This window comes from Babylonia areolata, chromosome 1 (genome assembly GCF_041734735.1).
Source record: "Babylonia areolata isolate BAREFJ2019XMU chromosome 1, ASM4173473v1, whole genome shotgun sequence".
NCBI lineage: Eukaryota > Metazoa > Mollusca > Gastropoda > Neogastropoda > Buccinidae > Babylonia > Babylonia areolata.
In genome coordinates, this window is record NC_134876.1 from 8,860,631 (window position 1) to 8,887,266 (window position 26,636).

At 44.5% G+C, this 26,636-nt stretch overlaps 1 protein-coding gene across 2 annotated transcripts in view; it reads left to right on the top strand.

Moving 5' to 3' along the window:
- The window catches only part of LOC143276639 (uncharacterized), a 102,442-nt gene that overhangs the window by 64,849 nt on the left and 10,957 nt on the right, over nt 1-26,636 (top strand). The window contains exons 3-8 of one of the 2 annotated variants that reach the window (XM_076581293.1): nt 3,284-3,393; nt 10,644-10,727; nt 14,786-14,888; nt 19,453-19,526; nt 21,895-21,997; nt 24,861-24,996. In XM_076581293.1, coding sequence (XP_076437408.1) covers nt 3,284-3,393; nt 10,644-10,727; nt 14,786-14,888; nt 19,453-19,526; nt 21,895-21,997; nt 24,861-24,996 — 610 coding nt within the window. The remainder of the gene's footprint in view (nt 1-3,283; nt 3,394-10,643; nt 10,728-14,785; nt 14,889-19,452; nt 19,527-21,894; nt 21,998-24,860; nt 24,997-26,636) is intronic. The other variant, XM_076581373.1, reaches the window with a different exon arrangement.

The following is a 26,636-nucleotide window of genomic DNA, read 5'->3' on the forward strand; positions in this document are numbered from 1 at the left end:
TGTGTGACTTAGATTAAAAGGTGAACTTTGGGAAACTCGATATGGGTTGAAATTGACGTCGACCATCCTCCCCATGTCGGTCTATCTGTCTGTCTGTTTGCCTGTCTGTCTGTCTCTGACGTACTCTCTCTTTCTATCCTCTCTCTCTCTCTCTTTCCCTCTCCCTCTCTCTTTCTCTCTCCGCTTTCTCTCTCTTTTCCACTCTTTCTATATATCTTTCTCTCCTCTCTCTTTCTATCCATCTCTTCCCCCCCCCCCCCTCTTTCATTCTCTCTCTCTCTCTGTGTCTCTGTCTCTGTCTCTCTCTCTCGCACGCCCACCTGTGCACAAACCACTGGCAGTGCTGTCACTCAGGTGCGCTACACGGGTAGAAAACATCAGCCACCAGTGCTGCAGATACAGAGGAGAAGAGAATGATGCTCTGTCAAGTCCGTCTTTTGTTTCTTCTTCTTCTTCTTTTTCTTTGTCGTCGTCGTCGTCGTTCATAGGCTGCAACTCCAACGTGCACTCGTATGTACACGAGAGGGCTTTTACGTGCATGACCGTTTTTACCCCGCCATATAGGCAGCCAGACTCCGCTTTCGGGGGTGTGCATGCTAGGTAAGTTCTTGTTTCCATAACCCACCGAACACTGACATGGGTTACAGGATCTTTTACGTGCGTATTTGATCTTCTGCTTGCCGTATACACACGAAGGGTATTCAGGCACAAGTAGGCCTGCACATATGTTGACCTGGGAGATCTGAAAGAAAAAAAAATCGCCAGAAGAGTTGGGTATTGGGAAAGTATGGGAGAGGGGGAGTGGGGCAGAGGGGGGAAGGAAGAAATGAGGCAGGGGAGAGGGAGGGAAGGAAGGAAGGAAGGAAGGAAGGAGGCAGCTTGTAGCTTATTTGTGTGAAGAGAGCGAGGAGAGCATCCTATCCCTCCAGTGAGCAGGCTGGCGTCCCTGTTTCTCTGCTCACCGCCACACTGAGTACAGACTGTGAGTGAGTGAGTGAGTGAGTCCCCCACACAGGGAGTCGGGTCGGTGGAGAGAGCTCATCATCTGGACCGCCGCCAATACAGACATCACTGCAACTGGGAGGGGGAGGGGAGGGGGGAGAGAATGAGGAGGGGGGGGGGGGGGGTAGAGGGAGGAAGAAGAGGGCCGGGGGGTGGAGGGGGAGGTGGGGGGAGAACTCACTGATGGACTGATGGTTGGAGGAGGGGGGGTGTCAGGTTGGCGGGGGGGGGGGGGGGGGGGAGGGAAGGGGAGGGTAGTAGGGCGGGGATTGAGGGGCTACATGGGGTGGGGGGGGGGGGGGGGCGGAGGGGTCCGGGGTGGAATTAGGGGTGGAGAGAGTTGGGGATGGGGTGGGGTGGGGGGACGACAGGGGCTGTGGGGTCGGTGCGGGGTGGGGAGGGGGGTTGGGGGGGGGGTAACGGTACTCTTACGGTTTGGGGGGAGGGAAGGGTAGGGTAGTAGGGCGGGGATTGAGGGGCTACATGGGGGTGGGAGGGGGGGGGCGGAGGGGTCCGGGGTGGAATTAGGGGTGGAGAGAGTTGGGGATGGGGTGGGGGGGTGGGTAACGGTACTCTTACGGGTTTAGTCGTCTTTATGTGTCTGTAGTTTCTGTGTCTGTCTGTCGTTGTGTCTGTGCTTTTTTTATGCTTTTTTTCTTTTTTGTCTGTCTGTCTCTTGCTTCTCTCTCTCTCACTCTCTGTCTGTCTGTCTGTCTCTCTCTCTCTCTCTCTCTCTCTCTCTCTCTCTCTCTCTCTGGGTGGGGAAAAAGTATATCTTTTGCAGATCTCATTACCCTGGTAAAATAAAATTTCGTTTCGTTTGGTTCAGTTAAAAAAACAAAACAAAAAAAACACACTTTTTCCTCTCTCTCTGTCTCTCTGTCTCTGTGTGTGTGTGTGTGTGTGTGTGTGATGTGTAGTAAAGTAAGGACTCCTCAGCTGTGGTCTTGATGCGACTACTGAATACATCGATCAGTAACTCCCTGTTGATTGCCGGTCCTGAGACTGAGACTGAGAGATCTACGTATGGCTGTGTATGTGGGGGTGGTGGTGGTGGAGGGTGAATGGTGTTGGGGGGTGATTAATACCCTGACTGAACGGCATCGCAGACCATGGGGCAGCAGACATACCAAAAAAAAAAAAATGAGGGGGAGGAAAAAGATAGTAAGGACACTGTGGTTAGTTAGATGACTGGGCTTCAACGTGAAGACGTTAATAATATCAGTGCTCGAAAAATAATAGAACCAGTTCTCTCTCTCTTTCTCTCTCTATCTCTCTTTCTCTCTCCCTCTCTCTCTCTTCACTTCCCCCTCTTTCTCCCCCCCCTCTGTCTCTCTATCTCTCTTTCTCTCTCCCTCTCTCATTCCCCCACTCTCTCTTTCGTCTTTCTTTTTTTTTCCCCCCTCCTTCTTTCTTTCTTTCTTTCGTTTTTTTCTTTCTTTTTTCTTTTCCCTTTTTTGTTTTGCTCTCTCTCTCTCTCTCTCTCTCTCTCTCTCTCTCTCTCTCTCTCTCTCTTCCCGGCCGTCTCACAAGATTTCCCGAAGTTTCCTTTTCTATTCTGTACATTTTCTTCTTCCCTCTTGAAAGAAGTTTTCTGACGTTACATTTCTCATCACGCGATTTCTCCCTGCCAGAGTATTGAATGGATGAGGACTGGTGTTTGTTTGTGAGTCACTGCTGTCACAGGTGCGATCGTTGGACCAACACTTGTGTGTGTGTGTTGGGGGGTTGGGGGGGGGCATGCGTTTGTGTACGTGTGTGCTAGCATGTGCGTGCGTGAGCAAACGAGTTAGAGAAACAAAAGCATGGAGTGTCTACACACACACACACACACACACACACACACACACCAAAAACACTGCTTCGGAAACTAAATATTTATCTAAGCGCAGAACGGTATAGGAGACTCTGCCTCCAGTCCTGTGCCCGCCGGCAATGCCTTGTCTGTTGCCCATGATTGTGTATGTATGTAGGCGTGTGTGTGTATATGTATGTATGCAACGTGCTTGCCTTGAGACACTGCTTTCTACTAAGTGTTTGTTGCCCATGTGTTCGTGTGTGTGTGTGTGTGTGTGTGTGTGTGTGTGTGTGTGTGTGTGTGTGTTCGTTCTTCAGTTTAACATCTTTTCACTATAAGTGATATTAGACGAGGGTTGGAAAAAAAATCAAAGGAGGGAAAAGAAATTACTCTGTGTGTGTGTGTGTGTGTGTTTGTATGTGACGTGCGTGTGTTTATGTGTGTGTGTGTGTGTGTGTGTGTGTCTGTGTGTGTGTGTTGCAGGCGAGGCTCCAGGTTAAAGATCTCCAAGACCGACAGAGACACAGCCGGGGTGTTCACCTGCAGGGCAGCCAACGCTCTTGGCGAGGCCAGCAAAAACATCACTGTCAAAGGTACCTGTCTTGTTTACATGTGCGTGTGTGTGGTGGTGGTGGTGGTAGGGGGATAGGGAGGGTATGATGAAACGGACCGGCGGTGGGGAAGGGGTGTGGGTGTGGGGGGTAGCTGTGTTGGTGTGTGTGTGTGTGTGTGTGTGTGTGCGTGTGTGTGTGTGTGTGTGAAACAAAAAGACGAGACCAAGAAGAGAGGAGGATGCAGCTGCTGTTGAGATCAGAATATTTGTAAATGATCGACTGGTTATGTAGGTACATAATTTAAGCCTTTCGTTTTTGGAAAGCCACAAAAGAATGTAGAATGTTTCTTTTTGTTGTTTTATTTGTTTTTGTTTTGTTTTTGTTTTTTGTGTGATTTTTTTTTTTCTTTTCTTCTTTAAAAAAAAGTTATTACTTTGACATCACAAGACAGGCAAGGGATAGTCAAAGAAGTATTTAAAAGGAGTCGGGAGGGGGGGGGGAGGTGACATTTTGAATAAGTCATTCCAAATCCCGCCTACCCCCCCCCCCCAAGCGCCCCAACCCCTCCCCCCTCCACCTCCAGCCCCCTCCGACCAATTAAAGTTAACGCAACAATAGCATAAAGCTAAGATTATGATATTCTACCGTGAAGATAGACCACCCAACGGTTTACTGAGCGATAACAACACTCTGCTTAAATGATCTTCTACTGATTCCCACCCAGCACAAGCATATAACATAGGATACAGTTGCAGTGCGCGAGCGGGGAAAACAATTTGTTCACTTTTGGGACACTGTATCCTAACAAAAACTAAACGTTGTTTAGAAATCTGAAGCCTTTTCCTACAAAAATAATATGATAATTAAAAAAAGTTAAAAAAATAAATAAATAACAACCACTTATGCGAATGTTTTGTAAAGACTAATCGCTTAGCACTTTCTTCCCTCCCAATGATTCCCGGCCCGGAAACCAGTCTAGTTGCTCTAGCTCCTCGCAAGTTAAGCAACAGCCGGTACTTAACACAGAGTGCTCAGACATTTTCTTCGTCCAATGCAACAACAACAAAAAAGAAAGAAAAAAAAAGCCAAAATATAACAACGAAGGATTACAGCAGTTCGGCAACAACAAACAAGTGACTCTTTCCACCATTAGTTATTTTGCACACACACACACACAACACCCCCTCCCCCCCCCCACCCCCCCCACCCAAAAAAGCGGGCTTATGATAGAAGACGGCGGAACAAGAAGTGTGCGCATGCGTTAAGTTCCGATGGCGGGGGCCCCGGATGTTTTGACTGTAACGCTGCACTGATGCAACAAGACTAGTAAAGCCACCCGCAGTCTGTACATCGCAGTCGAACACGGTGCAGCTGAAGGTGAAAGATGGAGCAGGAGGAGTTGCGGGGTGGTGGGGGAGGGAGGAGCTGGGAGCGGGGGGGGGGGGGGTGGAGGGGGGAAGAGGAGGGTGTGGTGGATGGCAGGGCGGCAAAAAGGTGAGAAGGAAGGTTGTTGAGGAAAGAGGGTGGGGGGGGGGGGATGCGGGTGAGTGTAGCCAGGAGGCAGGCTGGCTACCTGTGGAGATGTAGCGCCTCGTTGATAAACTGAACGTCTCCAGGTATACCCTCCCCCTCCCCCCCCCCCACCACCACTACCCCTTTCCGAGTAACCCGACTTCAAAGACAAGACGGGGAAACCACTTTGCTCCCCCTCCCCCTTCCCCCCCACTTCCATTTTACCTGGTGCGGTTATCTCTCCTCTCCCTCCCCTGTCTGTCTTTTCCTCTCTCTCTCTGTTTCTCTCTCTCTCTCTCTCTTCCTTCTCTTTCCCTTCTCTTTCCCTCTCCCTCTCACTTCTCACCTCTCTCTGTCCCTCTCTCTCTCTCTCTGTCCCTCTCTCTCTCTCATCCTTCTCTTTTCCTTCTCTTTCCCTTCGCTTTCCATCTCCCTCTCACTTCTCACCTCTCTCTCTCTTCCTTCTCTTTCCCTTCTCTTTCCCTCTCCCTCTCACTTCTCACCTCTCTCTGTCCCTCTCTCTCTCTCTCTGTCCCTCTCTCTCTCTCATCCTTCTCTTTTCCTTCTCTTTCCCTTCGCTCTCCCTCTCCCTCTCACTTCTCACCTCTCTCTCTCTTCCTTCTCTTTCCCTTCTCTTTCCATCTCCCTCTCACCTTTCTCTCTCTCTCTCTCATCCTTCTCTTTCCCTTCTCTCTCCCTCTCACTTCTCACCTCTCTCTCTCTTCCTTCTCTTTCCCTTCTCTTTCCATCTCCCTCTCACCTTTCTCTCTCTCTCTCTCATCCTTCTCTTTCCCTTCTCTCTCCCTCTCACTTCTCAACTGTCTCTCTCTCTCTCTCTCTCTCTCATCCTTCTCCTTCTCACCTCTCTCTCCCTTCTCCCTCTCCTCTCCCCTGATCTACCCCTCCAGTCTCTCTTTTTCTCTCTCACTCGCTCTCTCTTTTCTCCCCAGCTCCACCTTCCATCCTCAAGCTGCTGCCTCGGTTCCCTCGTGACTGTGCATGTCAAAACACATGCGGCTTGGCATCCAGTCAAAAATTATAAGTAAAATCAAGGGAAAATAAAACAACTCTGGAGAAAATTGAATGTCTCTACATCAGCGCGGTTTCCCCGTTTTGATTTTGTTTTCTTTCATTAAACACACACACACACACACACACACACACACACACACACACTCGCAAAATACGTGCACAGGGGCGCTTCTATATTCCCTCCAGATTTGCGTCGCACGTACGCAGTTATTCCAAAGACCACACGTTTGATTTCTCTCTCTCTCTCTCTCTCTCTCTCTCTCTCACACACACACACACACACACACACACACACACACACATATATATATATATATATATATATATATATATGCGGCCCGTTTCATAATTCAGTGCAAAACCACGATTGATTCACTCACTCTTCCTCTTTCCAGTAAGTGGAACCCAATCTCTGTTTCCAACTACATAACTACTGAAATCAGTGCTATTCGAGCCGTCAGTTTGATTGATTTCTCCATACTTATATAAATTTGAAATAGGAAGAAGAATTATGCAGCTCCAAAATAACAAAGAATCGTTCAAATCGTCAAATTAGGCGGTATTTCCTTCTTTCTTTCTTTTTTTTTTTTTTTTTTCCAAAACTGCCTTCCACAATCGAACAGACTCGGATTGATCAGGTTAGTACAGAACACAGAGCTTTGATTAGAATGAGAGCGCCAAAATGTGGCGTGCGTTATTGAAATCGCGCAAAAAGTAAGTTCGTATTGTACCTTACAAGGATTACCAGACTAGTGCAGAACTCAGAGCTTAGAATGAGACCGCCAGAATGTGGCGTACGTTATTGAAATCGCGCAAAACGTAAGTTCGTATTGTGCCTTACAAGGATATACCAGACATATGCAGAACACAGAGCTTAGAATGAGAGCGCCAAAATGTGGCGTGTGTTATTGAAATCGCGCAAAAAGTAAGTTCGTATTGTGCCTTGTATGAGTGGCGATCTGTAATGAGATCGCAGTAATGGACTGGTTGAAATCCGGGTGATGACCGGAAACAGTAATAATGTGTCCATGACACTGGGATGACAAGAGTTCAAGTGAACTTGATTTTGTTCGGTTCCACGTTTGTAGCTTGGAATTTGTCTTCTTTATTTTTGAGTCATGCCTACACAAGTTCGTGTACAATCTGAAACATGCGCTGCGTTGCACACGTATTCTCTTTAGTTAATTGCTAGCGCGTAACACGCAACTTTTGCAGATCTTCCGAGAAGGGCAGATAGAGGGAGGAAAGTGGGACAGGAAGTGAAGTCCTCCTCATTATGGAAAACAACATGAATAAGTCAGTAATTATAAATAGACATGTCTAAAAAAAACAAAAACGCCTAAATAAAGAAACAAATAAACGAACAAAATTAATAATTCTCGATTCCCCCTTCCGCCGGCAGCAGGTTGACGCGATGTATGTGATGTATGGAACACTACAGTGATGGGAGGTAACCATCAAGAGTGGAAGTAAAGGGAGAGTAGCAGATTAGAGGGGCAGATATGAGCGGAAGGTTGGCATCCACAGCCCAGACTGGCTGGCATGTACGTGCGTCCTTGAAGCCAGCAGACAGATTTAGGTACGTGTCTGTATATCTCCCACTGATGATGGAACCTCCCTTCATCTCACTAGGTCCTCGCCACAATATACAAAAAAAAAAAAAAAAAAAAAATGACGCCAAAAAAAAAATAAAAATAAAAAAAAGAGGAGAGAAATAAAATAGATAGGTAACTGAATAAGTAGAAATGTTCAAGCGATGACCAGACACAACCTCACCCCAAAATATCTACCCTACTACCACCACCTCCTCCTCCTTCTCCTCCTCTTCCTTCCGTCCTGCCCCAATGTCTGCTGTTGATGAAGTCTGGAGTCAAGCAAGTGATGGAGTCTGGAGGGGGCGGGGGGTGGGGGGTAGGGGAGTTTGAGGGGGGGGGGGGTAGGAGGGGTGAGTGTGGTGTGGGTGGTGGTGGTGGTGGTTGAGAGGGGTGAATGTGTAAAGGTTGGGGTTGGTAGAGGTGAGTGTGGTGGGGTGGTGGTTGGGGTGGTTGCGAGGGGTGAGTGTGGTGGGGTGGTGGTTGGGAGGGGTAAGTGTGGTGGGGGAGGGGTGGTGGGGTGGGGTGGTTGGGAGGGGTGAGTGTGGTGGGGTGGTGGTTGGGGTGTTTAGGAGGGGTGAGTGTGGTAGGGTGGGAGGTGGGGGTGGTTGGGAGGGGTGAGTGTGCTGGGGTAGCCATGGTTTGGGGGTGGGTGCGGTTAAGGTGGTGATGGTGGCGGCAGATGCAAAGCTAATTCAGGGCCCTGAGGTGAGCCTGGAGAAGCCGGTGGAGCCAGCCCATCAACCCGTGCCGCCTGGTGATAAACTGGGTCTCCTGGGTTTACAGAACGATGCTCCCCCCCCCCCCCCCCCCCCCTCTCCTCTCACCTTCACCTGTCTCCCTCTCTCTCTCTCTCTCTCTCTCTCTCTCTCTCCCTCTCTCTCTCTCTCTCTCTCTCTCTCTCTCTCTCTCTCTCTCTAACGGCTGCTGAGCTACGTCTCCAGTCGGTTTCTTCTTCTTCTTCTTCTTCTGCTTCTTTTTCCTTCTTTTCTTTCCATCCAAGATAGACTTGAGTTTTTCGGAAACGTTGAAAGTAAATGTATTATTCCACTCACGAACCACCAACAGACCCCCCTCCCTCCCCGCCCCTAGAAAAATGAATGGAATGATGTAACATACAGGACATATGTTAAAAAGGCAGCAGCAAAGTTATCGGAGTGGTGTATGTGTGTGTGTGTGGTTATGGGGGGTGTGGGGGGAGGGGAGTGTGAGCGTGTGTGTGTGTGTGCGTGTGTGTGTGGCAGGTGTGGTGAGCAAACGGCAAGGGAAGAAATGGGGTTTCGAGGGTGAGGAGAGATTCTAGTCAATGGCACGACGCCAAGTCAATGTAATATTTCGGTGACATTGAGTTTAATCAGTCAGTATCCATCCAGCTCCTGGCTTTTTTTGTACACTTTATACACCGTTTGTGTGCATCTGTATACACATATACGCGTTTGTATATGCTTACTTATGTATATGTTATTTGTCTTTCTTTTTTTTAATTTCAGGGAGGGGGGGGGGTCGTCGTTGTTCCATTTGACTGTTCAGTTTAATCGTACCAGCAGCAATAGTTTTACAAAATATTAAAAGTTGGATTTGTTTTCCTTTCTGTTTCTTTGAAGATAGTCCCATCCTCTTAGAAAATCCTCTCCTTGCATTTGTTTCATCTTTTCTGTACGTGTTTCGAAAATGTTCGTAAGCTGCGGTCTCCCGACAAACCTTAGACTGTTACGTTTATTAATATATGGGATGAAGTAGATGCAGATGAACTTATTTTACTTTCGCTTTTTGAAGAAAAGAAAGAAGGAGAGAAAAAAAGAAGTCGGAATGCAGTTCCAATCCTTCCTTTCGTTCTATATGATTTCAAATGAATTGTCAGTGGACACTGTTTAGGGTTCTGAAAGGATATTGAGGGCGAAAGAACGAAGGGCAAAGGAGTGATCCAAGCATATACTCAGCCGAGGAACGTCCCACACAAAGTGGTTTCCCCGTCTTGTCTTTGAAGTCGGGTCAGCTCCACCCGCCACCCCACACCCCCGCCCTTCACGTTCTTCTTCTTCTCCTTTTTCTTCTTCGTTCGTGGGCTGCAACTCCCACGTTCACTCGTATGTACACGAGTGGGCTTTTACGTGTATGACCGTTTGTACCTCGCCATGTAGGCAGCCATACTCCGTTTTTAGGGGTGTGCATTCTGGGTATGTTCTTGTTTCCATAACCCACCGAACGCTGACATGAATTGCCGGATCTTTAACGTGCGTATTTGATCTTCTGCTTGTGTATACACACGAACGGGGCTCAGGCGCTAGCAGGTCTGCATATATGTTGACCTGGGAGATCGGAAAAAAATCTCCACCCTTTACCCACCAGGCGCCGTTACCGAGATTCGAAACCGGGACCCTCAGATTCAAAGCCCAACGCTTTAACCACTCGGCTATTGCACGTCTTCATGTGTCCACGTCGCCATACCTGCCTTGCACATACATTCTCACTCACAAGCAAACACACACACACACACACACACACACACACACACACACACACACACCACACAAGCGCACGCGCACGCGCACACACACATACACACACATTCAAAATTATATTCACACAAGATTCGTCCATAATCACTTTAATGAATAAACCTTATATAAATGACTTATCAACAGACAAAAAAGATAAAAGTTAAAACAAAAAATTTTTTTTTTAAAGAAGTAAAAAAACGATGATAAACTGCCAACGATTTTTTCCCCTTGATTCGCGTGTCCGGTGAGGTGGGATGGGGCCCCCCCCACCCCCCTCCCCAAGACCCCCCCACACACACACACACTCCTCCCCCCACTAACGCGCGAACAACGATCCAGACATAAGTCCTCTCAGTGTCCGGAGACCGCAGCCTGACTTTTTTTGTTGTCGTTCTGAAACCTTCCCTTTCAGGACCACCACCACCACTGGCTGCCCTCCCCCCCCCCCCCCCCATCCCCCTGTTGTCGTTCTGAACCTTCCCTTTCAGGACCACCACCACCACCACTGGCTGCCCTCCCCCCCCCCCCATCCCCCTGTTGTCGTTCTGAACCTTCCCTTTCAGGACCACCACCACCACTGGCTGCCCTCCCCCCCCATCCCCCTGTTGTCTCTCTGTTGTCTGTTGACACTGTGCCTTTTTCTGCTTTGCAGTGCGGGGTTCAGAGCGCTCTCGGCAATCCTATAACTTCTACGAAATCATGAATGAGGATGCGAAAGCCAGGGCCTTTGTGTCTGGTTAGAGCTCTTTTATCCCCCCCCCCTCCTCCCCCCCCACACCTCCCTCCCACCCTGCCTGCCTGCATTGTAAACATTGCAGCTTGTGACTTTCTCCTCCCTCCTCCCCCCTCCACCCCCCCAACCCCCAACAACCCCCTTGCTTTCATTTGAGGATAGATTTGCATTTTGCTAGCTTTTCAAAAAAATAAAAAAACAAACGAACAAAAAATCCAACACACAAATTTGCAATCAGTCGTTGCTTGCATTTAACGCTAATTGATTAACCCAGTTCGTTTTTTTGTGTTTTATTTTACTTTCAGAAATCTTTTTTTCTGAAAATGCACAGAATTGACAATTAGAGTTAGTTTGGCACAATGTAATTATGCATTATATAGTTTGTTTTTGTTATTGTTTTATGTGTTTGTTTGGGGTGGGGTATGGGTTGTTTTGTTGTTGTTGTTTGTTTGTTTTTTGGGGGGTTGTATGTTTGTTTTGTTGTTGTTGTTGTTTTTAGGTGGAGGTTGTGCTTTTATTTTTTGAGGATCTGGAGAGACTGATTTTGTGGCGGGATAGGGGGGTGGGGTGGGGTGGGGGGGGGGGGTGGCGTTGTTTTGTTGGAGGGGTGGAGAGAGATAGAGGTCCACTAAGCTATGTCTCCAGACAGCATGGTTTGTGTATAAGTTGCAATGAGTAGGTTTTGACTCAATTCGGAATCACCATGTTCCATCGGAAAATGCACCTGTGCACTACAACGAGATAAATGAAATCGAAAGTGGTGTTAAAGAATCTAATAACGGCCTTGTTAACGTGATCTGATGCTTTCTGCGCAATCTTGGCATGCAGTTTATTTTTTCCGTTCAGTTCCGTTTTATCTCTCGAGTGCCAGTTGTTGTTTTTTTGTTGTTGTTTTTTTGCATGTTTTTGTGTCATGATTATTGGCATGCCTTTGCCCTTTGTGTGTGTGTGTGTGTGTGTGTGTGTGTGTGTGTGTGTGTTGTGTCATCCAGTGATATAGTTATCTTAGACTATGGTAACGAGTGCGTCAAAATGATCTCTTGTACCAGTAGCGTAAAATATCTGCGACAGCGGAGCAATAGCAACAACAATAATAGCAATAATGACAATGATAATGGACATTTCCAAAGAACATTGGTGGAATTAGGGGGGGGTTGTGCAGCGATGTTTGCTGCAGAAAAAGGGATATATATGGGACATTGGTGAATTCTTTTTTTTTTTTTCTTTTTTTATAGATACATTACTGCTTCGTACATTTGTTATTTGGCCCAATGATAATCGAACTGCCTTGTCGGTATGTTGACAGTGTTCAATCTGTTCATCTGTGAAAAGTCTCTTTTCTGTCATTCGACGGTCCCTTCAAATCAAATGTAATGTGTAGACTTGTGTGTAGTCGATTCTGTTGTGTGTGTGTGTGTGTGTGTGTGTGTGTGTGTGTTTGGAAACACAACTAACTGATGAACATAATGGGCATGTTGATATCGTTTGATTTTCCTCTGTCGTTGCGTGCTTTTGATCTGCATGGAGTTAATAACCGACTGAAACATGAATTATTAAGTATTATTCTGCAGTGTAGTTGTGAGACGTCACAGGATTCTTAGGCAATGTTTATGATGAAATTGTTAGTTTGACGAAATACCGAATCTTATGGTGCATTCAGTATCGGGTAAGGTAACCCATGGAGACCATTACTGTGAGCACAGAGCTTTCTGTTATCATTCGTGACAGCGCAAAAGGAGGAACAAATAAAATGTGAAGATACTGTGCTTTTCTGTAGCGTTGATGTAATTGGACGTGTTGGTGTGTGTGGTATGTTATTTCAATTTCTTTCAAACCGGGTATGTTGTTTATGTTGTCTATTTACCCTGGATAACTTTATGGGGAGTCTAGGCCATTTATAGATACACCATCTCTCTCTCTCTCTCTCTCTCTCTCTCTCTCTCTCTCTCTCTCTCTCTCCCCGCAGTTTTGACATTCACAGTATACTCTCAGGTTTTGGTGTGCACGTCTACCAGCCGATGAAAGCATGAATCCAGTTGTGACCTTTGTACGTCTTCTAGCAGGGTGTTACATTTATTTTATGCCAAACAATCAAAATCAGAGAGAGAGAGGAAAAACAAATCGCGCCGAAAGTTTGCAAAAACGCTTTACTATAGGAAAATCTCTCAGCAAAAGCCCCAAGGTGACAATATACATTTTAAGTGATGCTGCTGTGTGATGTTGAGGGAAGCTTTCCTTCGCCGTGTGGGCAGCAGTGCCTCACTGGCGCCAAGGTGGCGACTGAGCCAGCAATCTGGGCTGTCACTTGCCGCCACACATTCATCTGAAGTGCTCGGCACTCGGCAAGACTTCACTTAAGTTCTCACTTCCCCAACTGAGGACAACTTCCGGCTACTTCCTATTGGACAAGGTCAGGGCGAGTTCCGGTTGATGATTGGTCACACGGAAACGAGGCTGGTGTCTGCCGCCAGATTCTGTCTAAGGTCTTCATGCTCTTCAAGACAGCCGGCGAGCAATGCGTCGGGTTTCAAAGATAATGACGGGAGCTGCTGGCTTGTAGATACTGCCTTCATATGACTCCAGTCAGCCATCTCTTGTGGTTGCTTTCTTCTCATTGCATGAATACAGACTTCCGCTGTTGGTAGCCTTCTCTCCGTCCCCAAAGGGCGTGGCTTCTGATCTGCTGGTCGAGTAGACATGATATACCAACCTGCCTTTTTTTTGTTGAAGGAAACATGAAATCTTTCTTCTCATTTTCTACATTGCGGAGTTGGTCTCGGCTATCTGCGTATGACTCCGCGTGCAAACTAATGGGAACGCAAAAAATAAAAATAAAAAATAAAAAAAATGCCGCGTGTACAACGCAAGCCGACCTAACATTAATAGACGCAGTGTCTGTCGTTGGTGATATGCAAACATAATCCAGTCAGACTGAAAGAAACGAATGTCTCCACACCCACCGCTCCTTCCCCGGAACAGCAACGTTTCAGACGTTTTCCGGTAATAAGTCACAATTTGAAGCCATTTCGGACAGGTTTGATGTGAGCGCGATAAACTTGAAATATTGACATCGTTCTTGACCTTGCAATCTCACCGTCATAAATTCAGCGTATCTTGTACTGGAGACATGCTCATAGGTCTGTTAATGACTGTACATGTGGTTTGGTCTGCCCCATACTGAAATGACTCTCTCTCTCTCTCTCTCTCTCTCTCTCTCTCTCTCTCTCTCTCTCTCTCTTACGGTTCACTAAGTTCAGTATTTAAATTACGTATAAAAAATATTAAAAAAATAGACATCATTATCAGCTTGTCAATAAAGTCGCGTCGTTTCTTAAACAGTTGCTCTATAGAATACATCTTTCGTGCATTGCATCAATGGCCAACCAGTATGATTATGTATTTTATACCATTGCTATTTCTGAACGTAATGGTAGAACGCAATGACTTGCAAGGGCACCAATATGATTTAATTGAACTTTTGATTATTTTGTGATGCGGGATGACGGACAAAAAGATAACAATTTTGATTATAGTTTTTGATACACCTTTTTAATTAAGACAGATTCCTGAAAAATTGTGTACTTGTTCAGAACAAAAATGAAAGGTATACTATAAAAAAACAACAAAAAAAAAACAAACAAGCCCCCCCTCTCTCTCTCTCTCTCTCTCTCTCTCTGTCTCACTCGCTTGCTATTTTCTCTCTCTCTCTCTCTCTCTCTCTCTCTCTCTCTCTCTCATATATATATATCTTAGAAATTCCCGAAACTTTGTTTACTTGTACAGAACAAAAAATGAAAGTTTAAACGTGTATAAAGAACACAAACACTTTCTCCTCATCTCTGTCTCTCTTTCTGTGTCCCTCTCTCTCTGTCTCTCTCCCTCTCTCTCCCTTGTTGAGATAACAATGTATTCTTATCTGTATCTCCCTCTCTCTCTCTGTCTTTTTCTTATTACTTGTCTACCAGGTTGTTTGTTCGTTTTATTTCCCTATGAAAAATGTGTGACCCTGTTCCAAGTGAAGATTTCATGCACTTGGTCAATAATGGACTTTATGTTGACAGTGACCGCCCCTGAGCTGATCCATATCGCCTGCCAGAAGCAGACGTACTGCTTCAATGGAGGAACCTGTCGCTATATACCCGATCTTCACCAGACATTTTGCCAGTGAGTTCCTTGATGCTGTCGACCTCTGACCTTTCTTCTTTTTCTTTTTTTTAAAATCTCTGACGAAAATTTGATACATGTGTTTTCTGACTTTGAAATTCTTTTCCAAGCGTATTGATGGTCTGTTTGTTGTGTTTATCTTATATAAAATTTCATTTTATGGAATTTTGTGTTTCTTTGTGTGTGTGTGTGTGTGTTTTTCTCTTCGGATGTGAAATCGCCATTGTTTTTTTTTATGTAACTTTTTCTTTTCATGGTGCATTTCCAGTTCAACAAACCAATAGATCCGTCTGCACCCACATTCCGGGGAACTCAGTCTGTGCCGAGAAAAACAAATGGGAGAGAAATGCGATGATTTATGTTTCAGTTTCTCTTTTCATACTGTAGACTAAATCGCCTGAAGATTCGGCTTACTTGCTCCCTTTCTTCTATGTGGGTCGTCATACTGTTTTGTCAATATACTTGAATACTTTAATTATTTTTTTTTTTTTTTTGTTAGTCGTTGTTGATGTTATTATTGTATTGTAGATGTTATCCAGTGCTCTGAAGCGAAATACTTTTACGTGATCCAGACTTTTGCTGCTCATGGTCTTCATTTTTGCTACAGGGTTTGTTCCTTCGCACCACACCCCCCACCCTCAGCCCCACCACCACTACCTTCCCCCATCCCACTCCCTCCCACTGGAATACACGTATAAGATATTCTGTGTTTCTTTAGAAATTGTACAAACATGCTTCCAGTGGATACTAACTGTAAAGTTAAAATATTACGTCTGCTTACTTTCGACACAACTCTGTCAATGAAAACCTGCATGTATGACGAGCTGCAGTGAAAAAACGGAAACAAGCATGTTAATGACATCTACGCCCCCCTCCCCCCCCCCAACCCCTCCCCCCCCCCCCACACACACACCCCACAACCCACCCACCCACCCTTTTTCTCTTTCTTTTTTTTAATAAGCTTTTTGAGTGCACGCGAGGTCCTTGGTACACAGACTGCAGGATATACAGCCTTGACCATCACGCACTCAAAACGCTCGTGCTAGACATCCGGGCAGTCCAGCTATCTGTTGTTGCAAATCTGCTGTGTCATTCAGTTATGGGTTTAACTCTCTCCATTCGAACGGCGAAAGAGACGACGCTAACAGCGTTTCACCCCAATTACCATCATCAAAATATTGCAAGCGGAAGGCTCTTATACTGAAGAGGTGAATGTTGACAAAGAATACCACAATTCTGACGACGGAAGCTAAAGGTTGGGTAATTCAGACACCCACTGGACATCCGAGGGGTCTGTGTAGAGGAGAAGAGAGGACTGGCCGTACTGAGTGAGTTAACTGTTCACACAGTGGAAGCAACACTGTCGTACTGTCATTGATGAACAACAGGGCAACGGAAATTAGCAGAAGCTGCATCTCTCTCTCTCTCTCTCTGAGACGTTTTTAGTCATTTTCTATTATCGATTGTTTAAATAAAAATATGAAAAGAAACGCAGCCCAGAATTTGAATGACAGGTACATGTTTGTTTTCATTGTTCAGAAGATAAGAGATTGATCCCTACAGCACAACAGATGTCTTATTATTTCAATACTTGGCAGTACACTGTGTCTTGGCGCGTATGCTTCCAAGGTCTGTCGTGCCACACAAAATATGTTGAAAACGGCTGTACCAGCGTATGGAAACAAAAAAATGTCAGGGTCGTCACGAACATCAACAAGGAAAGAGCCAGAATGCCGAAAATAGCGTTGTGAACACCCTGTGCTGCGGAACAGAAATGTATTGAAGAAGATGAGTTACTGTCTCTTAGCTCAATCCTTGACTGCCGGGGGTGTTCGGGGGGTTTGGGGGGCAATAGAAAGAGATGTTTCATGTCATAAATCAGTACCCAGAACACTCAGCAAGAAACTGATAAAACGGTCTGGAGATAGCACCACTCTAGATCAAATATTGTGAATTTTCAGCCTTCTGAACATATCCCCAACCCCCCCCCCCCACCCCCCACACACACACCCCGGTCTTTGATGGCGTCATCAGTGACGTCACTGTGGACGTAAGTGCTACGTCCTGGAGGCAGTCGAGGGTTGTGTGTTGTTGTTGCTTTTTTGTTGTTGTTTTTTGGGGGGTTGTTTCTTCTTTTTTTTAAACTTGCGAGTTGTGGCGCGCTTGTTGCCACCTTGTTGCTGAACTAAAGGGCCCGTGTTGTTTGTGACACCCCAGATGTCCAGTGTCGCACGAAGGTAAAAGGTGTGAGAAGGAGGTGGCTCATCCCATCATGACAGGTGACGGTGACGCCTTCGCCCGCTTCCGTGTGTTCGCTGAAGGTTTATTACCTGTTGGTCCTCTTTGGGGCATGGCATGGCTCCTCAGTTCACTCCCTGCCTTCTTACCTTGGTTATTCGTCAACTTGTTTAATTTGAACGACAGTTCGGGTGAAACCGACCGTGTGGGGCAGAGATTTGGTTTGATAACTGCTTCCCTTTTATTTTTTTGGCATGATTCCCCAAATTATCCACACAAAAAACATAATAATTGTAATAATAATGATGATGATGATAATGATAACAATCCACCAACTAAGCAGTCGACCAAACAAGGAAACAAAACGGACAATTTCAAAATAAGGAGAACATTTGATTAGCTATTCATGGCTTCTATCGATTTTTTTTTTTTTTAAAGTTTGTTAACGTTTGATTTTGTATTTTCTGAAGACCTGTCGCTTGACTGTCAGGGATGAACGAAATGATTATTCTGAAATAATTTCGCTAGCAAATTCACTTTCGGTTTCAAAAGCCAGTTGATTTAAATTTTCTTGCTCACATCTTCATGGGTACAAAACCGAGTAGACTATAGGCATTGAGAAGTAAACTTTCCATGTTCGGTTAACAATTCCTAGAGTGAATTCAGTTTGGTGTGCGTGCATGGTTTGGTTTTAAGACTGGTTTGGTCCATTGCTGCATGGGTATTCTTCATCAGTTTCAATTTAAATTTCATCGTCTTACTATTTTCATTTTTATTTATGATAAAAACTAATTTACTAAAAATACATACATGTGCTTTGATATTTTGAAACTTATTTTTTCGCAGGTTTTGCATGTTTACTTAATACCAGATGAACAGATTATATTTATAGTGAAGGTGGTGAAAGATATCCGCGACAGACATGTTATAATCCGAGCGAGTCATGCCTACCAATGGTAACAGGTAGTAAACCGTTTGTGAATGATTTGGAATGGTTCTTTTTTTTTTTTGCGTTTTTGCGTGTGATTTTTTTTTTCCTTACGTTTGTGTGTAACTAACCCTTTAACCAGATTGTTTCGTGCATTTGGACTTTCAGATTTTGGCACGCTGGTGTTTGGCGGGAATAGTGCAGTCAGCTGCTGACTATTTCTATTTTATCAGTTGGACCTTTTTTTTTCTTTTTTTCTTTTTTTTTTTTTGCCCAAGGCCCATCCTCATAAGCATCATTCAAAACCCAGGCTCATTCACCATCCTTACCCCAGTCTGCTGGATTAACTTATCATTCCCTCGCCCCCTCACCCCTCCTTCACCACTATTACCCACCCCTACATATTCCAAACATTCATCCAGTTGTCTTCGATGTAAAGAGGTTGTGGTTTTAAAGAAAATTTATCTGCTCAGTTCTCTTTTCCTTTTTTTTTTTTTTTTAATGTTATGGGCTGAACTGAAAAATTCGTGCCCTTGACTTTGGCATGTGGTGACTGTTTTTTTTTCTTTCAGTTCGGAATAAATGTTTGTTCAGCGCTTTGTTTAATGCCATGTGTTTTAACGGTCACGTGAGCTAAAAGATAGTGTGGTCCCTACTGCAGTTGTTTTGTCATTAATGGTATTGAGAGTGCTCAACTGTCTGGCATGCCATGTTGTTATGAATGCCGTTATGTTACCTAAACTTTTTTTTGTGCATGTCGTTTTGGTCATACGTACATTATGACAATTATCCACGTCGTATATTTAGATTATACACTTGATAATTGTTTAGATACAACGATAAATCTTTCTTATGAACATTGAAAATTGAAGGAAAATGTATAAAAGCGTTGCAATAATTTCTGTTTGCAGAAGGGTTACGTGTTCAAAGCCATGCTATTGGTGTTTCTTATGCAGTAATGCTATGTGCAAATCACAGTTGCTTTTAGGTGAACGGACAAATCAGTTATACAGGAAAAAAATGGAATGCAAGATGCCAGAAATGATATGTCCCCGTGTCACTGCTAAGTACCCTTATGTCTCCCCCCCCCCCCCCCCATGCCCCCCTCCCCCCAATGTCTTGGGACCACTGAAAACTGAACCAAGTCATTCACGAACTTATTTCCATCTGTCGTAATTTTGAATATCAAATGTTTACCAGAAGTGTGTTAACTGTATGTGAAGTGTGTGTGTGTGTGTGTGTGTGTGTGTGTGTGTGTTGAAAGCTTCCATGCGAACTAGCCACTGACATGGATGTTTTCACAGAGAGTATAACATGAAGGGTTTGACTTAACTTGACCTGTGCTTGAACTGATCCTCACTGGATGCTAACGTGTGTGTTACTGCTGTTCCTCACTAGGTGTCCGAAACAATGGGCGGGCCACCGATGTGAAATCTTAGATCTCTTCGGTCCGGGCAACAAAGATAAAACCCGTATGTATTTTACAGTCACTGCTTCTCTTCATCATTATTTCTGTTTTAATCGCATGCGGATTTTTAAAAATGTGATTTGAAGTGAGTTAAGTGAGTTTATTTGATTTTGGTATTTCTTTTCAAGAATGAGTTATGAACGGTCATGTGATATGATGATTTACTTTGTCTTGTGATTTATTGCATGTTGATGATATGAGAAGACTGGGAATGAAATTTACGCATGCTTGAGCCGTAGAATAGTTGTATCCAGTTTTGGTTTTTTTCCTTCTCTTTCATTTCAGTCATCATCAAAGTTTTCATTCTAGACATTGTTTAGGATGTTTAAATAACTAAATAACTGTCATTACAATCAAATTACTGTTTTGTAAAGAGAGCAAATAATGATAGTTTTATTCAGTCGATTTTCGTAATGACTACATAAAGCGGACTAGTTTTTTGTACTATGTATCATGAGTCGACTGAAAGCCTTTAAAAGGGTTACATGTGTTGATTGTAAGTGTTTAAGGCTAGAACGGCAACGACCATGAGTCAGCTTTATTGAAATAGAATCCCAGCAAAAACCCACATTTTAGTGTTGACATTGTGAGACTGTCCCAGAGAATCTCTGCTTTTCTTGGTCTTCAGTATGCGTTGTCGAGAGTGTTAGAAGTAGCGTCAGTGAGTGATTCTTACGGTGTATTTGCACTTGAAGAGAGAGAGAAAGTGTTTGCATCACGTTATTGGCAGTTCAGTGCTGAGAAAGACACGTTGCCCCTGTTTCATCAGTATATCTGAATGTAAACACGTGCTCTGCCACTGCTTGACACCGTTTCCCTCCCTCAGTGGTTTATATCACGTGTTGTGTGAAAAAGCACTTGCACAGAAGTGTTTCCACAGCACAAAACACTTTCTGCCTTCCGTATTTCAGCAGACTAACGATTGTTAATTATGACTGAAGTGCGTGTGGCTTGAGGAAAGCGTTACTCACGCAGAATGTCTTTGTTCTATATGAGCCCATTTACTTGCAGTGAGGTCTGTGTGAGTATGCGAACTTCTGTTCTCAGCCGCCGAAACACTGACAAACGTTTTAAACTGTGCTGATTTTAATTTCTGAAGAAAAAAACGATGATAATAACACAGAATAATGTCTAAATGTTTTGTGACAGTTTGTTTATAATTGATTTGAATAGCGTGCAAAATATGATAGTAGTATGATTAAAGGCATAATGGATAGCTGTATTTTGTTACAACTTCGAGTAAGACACACATCCCAGGGCATGCCATCATTGAGAAGTTACTGGCTGGTCTTTTCCTTGCCTTGCAACAGAACTAGTGTGTAAAACATCAGGGTCAAATGTGTGAATAAAGCCGAACAGTGGCTCAGTTCGTGAACCGGAATAGTATGTGATATTTATGTTCATTCATGACTCCTATGCAGTGTTACGATGAACTGCCCGAGTTAGTAGAACTGGCCGTTTCTTTGGGCAAGTTAGTAGGGCTGACTTTTATGTGGGCAGAAGTATTTCGTGTATTTGAAACATCTGTAATGATGATGATAATAATAATAATAATAATTGTAAACATCAGTCAGTTTTAGGAAGAAAACGTGACAGTAAATGTAACTGAAACGCTGAATCTTGAATAACGTGCACATCATTTTCATGTCATGTTACCTTTTGTCTTGTGATTTCCAAGTGGTTGTGTTTCATTACGTTTGTGGATGCGATACCTTGTTTGAACGAAATTGCCTCTAATGTCCATTGCCCTTCCATTGCATCAACAGACGATGGCATGCTGTGTTGTTTGTGATCGTTTGATTCAGAGACATGTCAAGCATGACTAGACTTGAGCATCAAGTAGACTTAGTACGGTTCATTTGTATGTTCTGTCTTGGTGTTTTATTTATGTGGATGGTGATGCACAAACGACAATATCATCTTGAGATAAGCCTGTTGAATGAAATTTATTTTGCACGGCGAATGAACCTCTTTCCTTTTGCATGAAACTGAAACCTCAAACTTTCCTGAGAGCAAAATGGACATGCTGTTTCTTTCTATCAAATCTGATTGCTTCTATCAAAACTGCTAAGGAGTTTGGCAACGACAAAGAAAAATACTTTCTTTTGAAAATTGAATGCTTCTCTCGAAACTGGGAAGAAAAATCTAGTAAACGTGTGTATGCTACTTTCGAACTTTTCAACGGTTTCTCCGAGACTGCAAATGCAAGAGGTTCCTTTGCAGACGGCCATGTTGGTATGGCCAGGATCTGTCTTCCCAGCGCCCCCCTCAGCTTCCGGCCTCTGGCAGGGAAGAGTGGGAAAGTGGTGGACAGGACTGTAGGGGTTGTCAGTCAGCTGGCTGACACAGTTGCATGCGTTGTGTTTTTTCAGGTGAAGCCAAGCTAGACTTTGAGCGCGTGCTCATCATCGTAGGGATTGTTATCGCTCTCTTGGTGTTCGTCGTCATTTGCATTGCTTCCTACTTCCTGGCAAAGTAAGTGCATCGTGCCACACCACCACCACCACCATCACCACACTCACCTTCCATTCACTCAAGGAAAACTAGGTAGGGTGTGTTGGGTAGGTAGGTAGGTAAGCAGGTTGGTAAGCCACCCAGGCACTGGTCCATACTTCGTTGTCCATCCCCATGTTCCCTTCTAGCACCCCTTTGCTCACCGTCTCCCTTCCTTTACCCAGCCACCTGTGATCAGTCCTGCTGTTCACCTTTAATGATATGTGTCAACTGCACGATTCGAAGACTTAATTAATCATTATCCAAATTATTAAGACCATATTTCCTGGTTTTGATTTACGTCAAAACATTACCCGTTTTCTTGTAAACCAATTGCTTGTTTGGCGAGGGGTGGGGGTGGTATTAACTGCTTGTTTGGCGAGGGGTAGGGGGTAGTATTAACTGCTTGTGTGGCCAGGGGTAGGGGGTAGTATTAACTGCTTGTGTGGTCAGGGTTAGGCGTGTGGGAGTGGGGGTGGGGGTAATATTCTTTGTGCGAGATTAATGTGGCGGTCTGGACTGAATTGAAAAGGAAACACTGATAGTAGTGACTGTGTTAAGTTCGTGGTGATGAGGCTTTTTGTTGTCTTGAGTGAAACGTAAAGCTTGCACTGGCTGTCAGACATTGTGTCCACTCCGTCAAGTCGGTGACTGCACCGCGTTGTTGTCCTGTCGCTCGCCTCACGTGCACCTCTCGTGTCCCGTGCACCTCAACCTGAACAAAGCCTTTGCTGAGAGAGAAACTGAACAGTCCAGTGTGTGCAGTGTGTTGTACAGAGATGCATCGTGCAGATTTTGAAGACCCATAAAGAGAGAGAGGGGGGGGTTGGGAGGGGCGGGGGGGGGGGGGGGTAAGATTCACGAGCCAGCATGAAAATGCTACATACGGCCGGAACAGATCTCGGTGGCAAATGTTGCTTTGAATAATTGTGAAATGTGCTCAAGTCTGCACACACACACACAAAAAAATCCACCAAAATGAAGCCGATAGAAATATTTGTCTAGGCAGCTGCTATGACAGCATCTCATCACACATCAGAAGTCTTCCTGTCTTTCATTTCAGTCGCGTGACCATGCTTCGTTTATTCCAAGCTTGGGTTTGGGAGGGGGTGGGGTGAAGGGTGGGGGTAGCGGGGCTCAGAAAATAATGATTAGTACAATTTATTTGGGGCATATTATGAAGTATTATCAGAAAATAATGAATATATCTACGAAATAAAAGGTTATTTGACCCTGATACAAGAAGAAAATTGTACATAGACTTCAACAGTTCGCTTGAGAGTTCGCTCAAGATAATAAACGAAGTCATTCAAGTCCTTTAGTGCCCTCAAGCTACCCCTATGGTTAGGACTGCCCAGTTGTTGTTTTTTTTGTCGGTGGTTTTTATTTCGTAGTTGATTAAGGCTCTGAAAGTCCCTTTGCCCCCCTCGCCCCCCCCCCCCCTCTCTCTCTCTCTCTCTCTCTCTATCTATCTATCTATCTATCTATCTCCCTCACTCTGTCGCTTTCCCCTTACTCCCCTCCCACACAGAGCGTGGTTGAAGATCCTAGAAGAGGGACATAGTGCCTTAACTCACAGCTTTCTTGATGAAATCCCACCATCACTGTAAATCATACTGGACGTTCCGTTTACAGACAGAAAAACCACTGCAGAACACTTCATTCCATTTTTTTTTTTTCACATTTTCCAAAAAAAAAAACAACAACCGCCATCAGCATGAGTAGAGTTCATCATTTGTATATTATGTCTTGGGACAGTTTGAAATACTCTATTCCCTGTGGTAACTGAACAACTCATTATTAGCAGCATAGGACAGGTATCTGTTCTAATACACATTAGGCCAGTTAGATTCCCTCAGATGTGCCTGTGAATAACACAGCATGAGTTTATTTGGAATGTTTTGAAATGTGTTCTTTTTTACGGTTCTGTGCATTATTTGATTACTGATTTCTGGAATGTTTTGAACTGTGAAATTTGCATTACTGTTTGCATGTTTCGTCCATTTTTTTTTTTTTAAACATTATCAGTTAATTTGTGAAAACGTGTGATTTTATTTTTAAATGGAATGACAATCAAAGTTCTTATGATATCACTGTATATGTACATGTATAGTGAACGATTTTCGTTGTATGAATATGACAGTGTAAATGTTAGAACATTTAGGTGATTTTCAAGTAAAAATCCGTCAAACCAAACACACACACACACACACACACACACACACACACACACACACACACACACACACACACACACAATGTTCTGACAAAACCATTTCCTATTTCCACGACATATCCTGTACCCGGCAGATCCAAATTGAAAACCCTACAAACTATTTAATCTCGACTGCAATTCCTGACTCCACGAGAAATAATTATGTTCGCAAAAAATGATATGCCCATTACATCGCAATGCCAGAATACTATACAAAGATGTGGTTTGATTTGAAATACCTGATTCCTCTACCAATGGTACATGACAAAAAGTACAACATGATGCTATTTCAGATATAACCCAATTTTCAACACCGAAATCCACAACAACAAAAATAATTGGTTTCATTTGCAGTGGGCTAACAGATTCCACCATGAAGATGCAATTCTATTCGTGGCGCATGAATACAATCCCATTCACAGCATAAATGATATAAGCTGCTTTTGTTGGGGTTTTTTTTTCTCTGTCTTTGTTTTGCAACACTTGAATCCGATCTGAGTTTCGCAGCACAAGAATCTAATCCCACTTTGCAATACCGTAATTCCACTATAGAGATGTGTATCCAGGTGAACCGTCCAGGAAGACAAAGACAGGTGTGTGTGATGACTGTTTGGTGCTGTGTGTTGTCAGTCGTCGCCGCAAGCGTTGGGAGGCTAGGAGACGGCTGAAACAGAGGCAGGGACCTGAGAGCGACATGCTGTTGGACAACACGGACGGGGCTCGATTGACTCATTTTGCTCCCAGCTATAGGCCCCTAGCTCAAAAGGTGGGTGTCTCGGTTGACTCATTTTGCTCGATTGACTCATTTTGCTCCCAGCTATAGGCCCCTAGCTCAAAAGGTGGGTTTGTCTATTGACTCATTTTGCTCCCAGCTATAGGCCCCCAGCTCAAAAGGTGGGTGTCTCGGTTGACTCATTTTGCTCGATTGACTCATTTTGCTCCCAGGTCTATTAGGCCTCTAGCTCAAAATGTGGGTTTGTCTATTGACTCATTTTGCTCCCAGCTATAGGCCCCTAGCTCAAAAGGTGGGTTTGTCTATTGACTCATTTTGCTCCCAGCTATAGGCCCCTAGCTCAAAAGGTGGGTTTGTCTATTGACTCATTTTGCTCCCAGCTATAGGCCCCTAGCTCAAAGGTGGGTTTGTCTATTTGGCTTATTTTGCTACCAGCTCTATTAGGCCCTTAGCTCAAAAGGTGGGTGTCTCGATTGATTCATTTTGCTCGATTGACTCATTTTGCTCCCAGCTCTGCTAGGCCCTTAGCTCAAAAGGTGGGTTTGTCTATTGGCTCAGTGGGTTTGTTTATTTTGCTCCCAGCTATAAGCCCCCAGCTCAAAAGGTGGGTGTCTCGATTGACTCATTTTGCTCGATTGACTCATTTTGCTCCCAGCTCTGTTAGGCCTCCAGCTCAAAATGTGGGTTTGTCTATTGACTCATTTTGCTCCCAGCTATAGGCCCCTAGCTCAAAATGTGGGTTTGTCTATTGACTCATTTTGCTCCCAGCTATATTAGGCCCTTAGCTCAAAAGGTGGGTTTGTCTATTGGCTCAGTGGATTTGTCTATTGGCTTATTTTGCTGCCAGCTATAGGCCCCTAGCTCAAAAGGTGGGTTTGTTTATTGGCTCATTTTGCTCCCAGCTGTAGGCCCATAGCTCAAAAAGTGGGTTTTTACTATTGACTCATTTTGCTCCCAGCTCAGTTAAGCCCCTGGCTCAAAATGTGGGTTTGTCCACCCTCTCTCTGCTTGTTCCCCCACCCCCTCCCCCACCCCCCTCCCACTTCAGCAGGTCGGTTCTTCCTATCTTGCTGAAAAGGTTGGTATGTCCACCATCTCTTGTGTGTTCGTTCCCCCAAGCTAAAAAAAAAAAGGTCGGCTTTTCACTGGCTGAAAAGATGGGGTTTCCTACCAGGTGTTATAATTTTGTTCATCAGCTCAAAAGGTCAGTTGTTGTTTTTCCCTAGCTCAAAAGTTTGTTGTTGCTTTTTTCTACCATCTATGATACGTTTCTTCTTCTTCTTCTTCTGCGTTCGTGGGCTGCAACTCCCACGTTCACTCGTATGCACACGAGTGGAATTTTATGTGTATGACCGTTTTTACCCCGCCATGTAGGCAGCCATACTCCGTTTTCGGGGATGTGCATGCTGGGTATGTTCTTGTTTCCATAACCACCGAACGCTGACATGGATTACAGGATCTTTAACGTGCGTATTCGATCTTCTGCTTGCATATACACACGAAGAGGGTTCAGGCACTAGCAGGTCTGCACATAAGTTGACCTGGGAGATCGTAAAAATCTCCACCCTTTACCTACCAGGCGCCATCACCGTGATTCGAACCCGAGACCCTCAGATTGACAGTCCAACGCTTTAACCACTCGGCTATTGCGCCAGTCTATGGTACGTTTTCAA